This window comes from Anopheles darlingi, chromosome 3 (genome assembly GCF_943734745.1).
Source record: "Anopheles darlingi chromosome 3, idAnoDarlMG_H_01, whole genome shotgun sequence".
Lineage (NCBI taxonomy): Eukaryota > Metazoa > Arthropoda > Insecta > Diptera > Culicidae > Anopheles > Anopheles darlingi.
In genome coordinates this window covers 43,253,171-43,258,438 of record NC_064875.1, presented here as the reverse complement: position 1 = coordinate 43,258,438, position 5,268 = coordinate 43,253,171, and the positions used below count along the sequence as shown (strand labels likewise).

The 5,268-nt window shown below is 44.5% G+C and overlaps 1 protein-coding gene across 5 annotated transcripts; it reads right to left on the bottom strand.

The window, feature by feature from the left end:
• Nucleotides 1-105: 105 nt before the first annotated feature.
• LOC125957533 (antichymotrypsin-2-like) lies at nt 106-3,821 on the bottom strand. 5 transcript variants are annotated; one of them, XR_007469234.1, is made up of 6 exons: nt 3,669-3,821; nt 3,412-3,581; nt 2,493-3,290; nt 2,280-2,421; nt 1,569-1,805; nt 374-512 (listed from the first exon to the last, which is right to left on the bottom strand). XR_007469234.1 is itself a non-coding variant. In XM_049690308.1 (6 exons), coding segments are annotated over exons 1-5 (1,239 nt in total). In that variant the 5' UTR covers nt 3,670-3,821; the 3' UTR covers nt 383-512; nt 1,676-1,677. The 5 variants fall into 5 exon arrangements, 4 of the variants coding, with proteins under 4 accessions (XP_049546262.1, XP_049546265.1, XP_049546263.1 ...); XM_049690308.1 differs by having other exon boundaries at nt 383-512; nt 1,676-1,805; XM_049690305.1 differs by lacking the exon at nt 1,569-1,805 and having other exon boundaries at nt 106-512.
• Between the last annotated feature and the right edge of the window lie 1,447 nt (nt 3,822-5,268).

The window sequence follows — 5,268 nt, the reverse complement described above, 5'->3', positions numbered from 1 at the left end:
TGTAGTAAATCAACAAAAACTTGTTGACTTTTTCGTCTGACGTTCTTTTCGGATTTATGTTTTGGTTAGTTCGTATAGACTTGCTCTTGAAATTGCGGGTTTGAATAGTTTTACTTGTTTACTTCTATATATTGTCATTACGAAGAGTGAATAATGAAAGCATTTCTAAATAAGAGCACTTCTTTCGCCCTAGGCGTTTTTTAATGTTTACATAAGGCACGAATAACTATTGATAAAAACAAATGTATATCACGAATGTCAGTAAGTCTGCGTTGCGGTACCTTTCGTTAGGTAGTTTCGACTACATTGCTTCAAAAATATGTTGCCTTCGAGGTAGTTATTTTAAATACTTTTGTGCTTTGGTTTAGCAGTGCCACTTTAGGCCTTGTTGGACATTTTGCCTAGGAAATAGGCACTCTTTTCTGGTGACAGTAGGGCATAGAGGAACGGATGATCTGCCTTAAACACCAGCGGCTCCGAGATGATCAAGCACATGGCCATGATTGCCATTCCTGTGAGTAAAATAATAGACGTTGTATTGACTTGTTATATAATTAATAGCGAAAAAAAAAACAGTAAAAAGCTAAAAAGGCATGCATTGTATGATGTTTCGGTTGACTTATTCGATCAATCTTAAAAAAAGCAAAACTTAAAACGGTATCTATAATTTCTGGCAAGTACTATCTCCCTGTTGCTTAATTATCGATCATTTTCGCCTGTTTTGCACGCATTTTTGCAGACATTGAAGCACACGGCGATAAGGTGCCAGCGACAGATAAAACTGGTTGAGTGTTTGCACGATAAAGGTATTCTATAAACATTGGCTCAAAGCGAAGGGTAACTCAACCGCCGGACAACGAATGTCGGTTGAAACACATTTGTTTACACCCAAATGTCTTTATATACCAGACTGGGGAGTGTTTTTGAGATGAGGAGTATCTATTCCAAGCACCACCACTCATTGCGTGAACAATGTTACGGCAGCCAAAAATAAAATTTAATCATGGTGTGTTGCTAGCAACATTGTTAAATTATTACTCAAGCTCAAGTGTATCAGCAAAACGCATAAGCCTTCACCACCACCACTAATGCCACGAGAAAAGCCATTATTTGCTCAGTTGAGTTGAGAGTGTGCGGTACTCGATGTAAGAAGCTATTAGCTTCGAGCGATGAGATCACGATTCTCCGAATTGTGCAAGATTCTACTTGCGTTTTCCAACGTGATGAATCATTGGGAATGGCTTAAGATGCAATACGTTCGATTTTCTCTTATCTTTAGCTCAGACGCTAGGATAAGAATTATGCACGCTAGACGTTGCGATATGGCTGATAACGGTGAGCAATGCGTCTGGCACACGTAATCCACGAAACAAGCTTATGCGCTTAGTCTGAGTTTTTATCAGAATGATAAACGAATGTGAAATCGATTTGCAAGAGGCGTTTTAGCACGTGTTGTTTTGAAACTTAAAAGCGTTAATCCTACTTCAGCCCGATATCAGTAAAACTATCTGGACTAGCGGCCTTAGGCTGTAACGAAAGAAAGACTTAATTTCCTTTTTGTGATGTACCTCTTTTATTGCGCAACTAAGGCCATTTATCGGTTTACGCTAGAATGCAACCAGTATTGTGCGTGCCACTCGTTTGATGATTGTGAGTGTGATGCAAAGATAGATACTTTTACGCTTGAATTTTCGCCATACGGCCCGCAAAGTAGATCTGTTGCTGGTGCCTCAGAAAGTACACAAATGGATGGTCGGCCGTGAAGTATGGATGCATCGGAAGGCAGCGCATCATCATGATCATGCCTACGATCACCGCCGTTACCATAGAAAAAAGGGGAAAGTATAGAAGCAAACAACGGTATATAGTATCTATTGGGCACAAAGGACGTTTTACAGGTACGGAAAGAGCATAAGCGATATACAGTGGTTCTATGTACGAATGAAACCCTATGCGCTACAGAGAGACGGAGAGCCAGAGAGCGGACGAGAGTGGGCGCATCCCTGAACTCTACAACTCATCTCGGTTCTTGGGTGCCGCCACGGTCGAATCAGGGACTGCTATACGCCCGACAAATGTCGCTTGTCGTGTAGCACCATTCCCGGTCAACAGAACGTACAAGAACGGGTGATCAACGATCATTTTTAATCTGTGAATGAGGGCTCGCTTCATTCGCACAACAGCAGCTACAAGAAGAGTGTCCGAGAGGTGTTGAAATGATAATGGATGAGGAGGGAATTCTTAGCAGCAGACTTAAAGCACTGGTTGTTTGTACTTACCGGTAGCGGCAGCAGCTTCGGTTCCTTCTTCATTCACCTCAATGAATGCCTTGTGGACGACTTTCGAAACCTTGAGCGGTTCGTTTCCTTCCAGCAAATCGGGAAATTCGGCCGCATCGCTAAACATTCGGCCCATACCGAGCTGTAAGAAGCAACAAACAATATTGGTTTTCAGCAAACATTCTAGCTTATCGCAGTGCACACACAGCCTACCTCGGTCAAATCATCATTAAGATCGAGCGAGAATTCGATCTTGAACTTGGGGAGAAATACTTCGACCTCCTGCTTATGCAATTGCGAGGTAATTTCGGCTAGATTCAGGCTCGGCAGTTTCTCCTCCAGTGCCGCTAGTCCATCACGTTCGTTCGGTAACAGCACCAGCATCGTCACACCGCTTCCATTGTAGGTAAGCTCCAGGGCGGAGAATCCCTTATCCTCAAAGTTGTTGTACGCAAAGTGCTTCTTGATGTTCATCATCGGCACGTCCCGTGATTCGGTAGCACTAATCCAGAATGGCATCGGGCGGGTACGAGCGGGATCGAACTGATACGCCCAGGTTCCTTTGAAGTACACCGCATTGACCAGCACCATACGGGTCAGATCGTCTAGCATATCGGGTGCGATAAGATCCTGAATCTTCTTGTTCGTCTTTCCTTCCACCCAATCATTGATCGTCTTTGCGGCTTCCACATTCTGTGTGAAATTAAGGGCCTGAGCTTCGGACTGGAAGCTGCCCGAGGCCACTTCGTTGAAGGAACTTTTCACCTGGTAACCCTCCTTCACGTACAGTTTGTTGGCCATGGCGATCGTTTTGTCCGTTGCGAGACGCTGCATGAGCCGTCCGTACGATTCCGCAACCTGCTGCTTCCGGTCAGCCTTTCCATATCGCAATCCGCCGAACAGTTCTTCAGCCGTTAATCCACCGGCACCCATAGCGGCCAAAGAGAGGCAACCGCTAATCGATAGCGGCGAAATGACCACATTCTGTCCTGCGTTTTTAGCACTCACTTGCTGCAATATTAAAAATAGAAGCCCGAATGAATGGAAGGATGAGTCATGATGCTGGAACAGCGACAGCGGCATCTCCAACGCCGATCGATGAATGGGCTTGGGTGGGATGATGATGACTCACCTTGTAGAGTTGAACGGCGAAATCGTTCGACTGCTGCACAAATTGGGCGTCAATACTGCTGTCGGCCATGGTAATAGAATTCTCTGCTGCTATCTCAAGTTGATAAGTCCGCACAAACGATAAAGCGATTGCCACGAGTTTCAACACTTGCCGCGAGCCGCCGGTTCCCACTGCGAACGGAGTGAAGGTTAATTTCAAAATGCGTCGTGGTGCGCGTATAAAAACGAGTTTTATATGGTGCTGGGTGATTCAGTTACTTGTGTCTGGGCGAGAGGAGGAACGTACGCACACACTTTGCGAGCCGCGCTCTCTCGGTTAGTTAGCTCTTCGCGCTCTTCCCAAAATCCGAGCTTCGATTTTGAAGAAAAACATAAAAATGAAAAGAGATAATAAGTTGTAAACACCACAGGACACGTTCGATTTAATGCTTTATGTATAATGCTGGGTACGAGTAGGCTAATTGCCGTGGGAATTCGGTATAGGACCGTATTTTCGGGCAGAAAAATGCTCGAGAAAATATCGAGTAGTGCACGGTGAAAAAAACGTGGTCAAAAAACGTGGAAAAATTGTTGGAGGGAGGTACAGTCCCTTTTTTTTAAGAAACGAACGATTTTGACTTATCTACAATGCTTCTATTGAACGCAGAAAAGAGTTTCGTGGCGTGAAGAAGTGGAGATGTGGAGTGGAAGAGATTAACCCCTTTTTAGTTGAAGAATCCGTCTCGAAACCTTATCAAAATATCAATGCGCCGAACAATAGTGTGCAACCAGTCGATCATGAGTTACTCGCCTTGCCTTGTTACTTGTTACGTGAGCTGCCATAAGTGAAATGGTATGCATTTATTTTTATTAGAGATAAAATCATTATACAGCGAGGTATATGATTTGTGATTCGTGCTTAGCGGCTGAATTTTATGCATAATTCAACAAATTTTCACTGAAACCATGCGCCTCCATGCCCTACAAGACAAATTCCCTACAAACCACGATTCCTATGCTGAGTGTAGGAGTGAGCGCGACGTCCGATGAAACAGCGCTATACGAAAGCGCCATTTGCAGATTTGTGTGTGAGCGCGAACGAGATGGCTGATGAGACGGCAATACTTTCGGCCGCGTTCATCGGCTCCATGATGATTGCGCTTGAAAGTGCGCCGAACTTAGTTCGAATCTCGATGCGACACCCTGATTTGACTTACCTTTTTTGGCGCAATTACCACGATTTCCGACAATAAAAGCGCATCAAATGGTCGTACGATAATGGTAGACCTTGTCGCGAATTAATTTGATCTGCTTTTCGGTCAACTTTAGCCGTTTAATCTATTGCACCGCGGCTGTTCGCATTCAAAGAAACAGCCGGCAGAACATGTATTTCGATGTTTCTAGCCCCAATTCTTCGCCAAAAAAGTTTGGATGATGTACATGTACAAATGATAAACATTTTGCCTCATTATCCAAGTGCATTTACTTGCATTTATACCACAAAACAACGAGGAACAGAGCTGTTTTTCTTAACATAAAAAGGATGGGAATGTTGATCCGTTTCTTCGCACCGTTTTCCACGGCTGTACCGAGGCAGATGATGCCATGAAGTGCACAGATTACGTTACGAAAACGGCGATAGAAAAGATTCCCCACGGAAGCGTGCTAAAAACGAAGCGCGATCTCAGCCCACGGCAGCAAGGAAGGGCGATCGCGTCCCTTGCGTGGGCGATAGATGGGAAAGGGGCGAAGATCTCTTCGCAACATTTGAACGGGTTAAAGTGATGCGGGAAAATGTCTTGCTTGTGCAGTTGTCCAATCAGAAGAGAACATCAAAACAGCAGCAGAACAATCGGCAACAGCATCCGGTGCCAAGCAC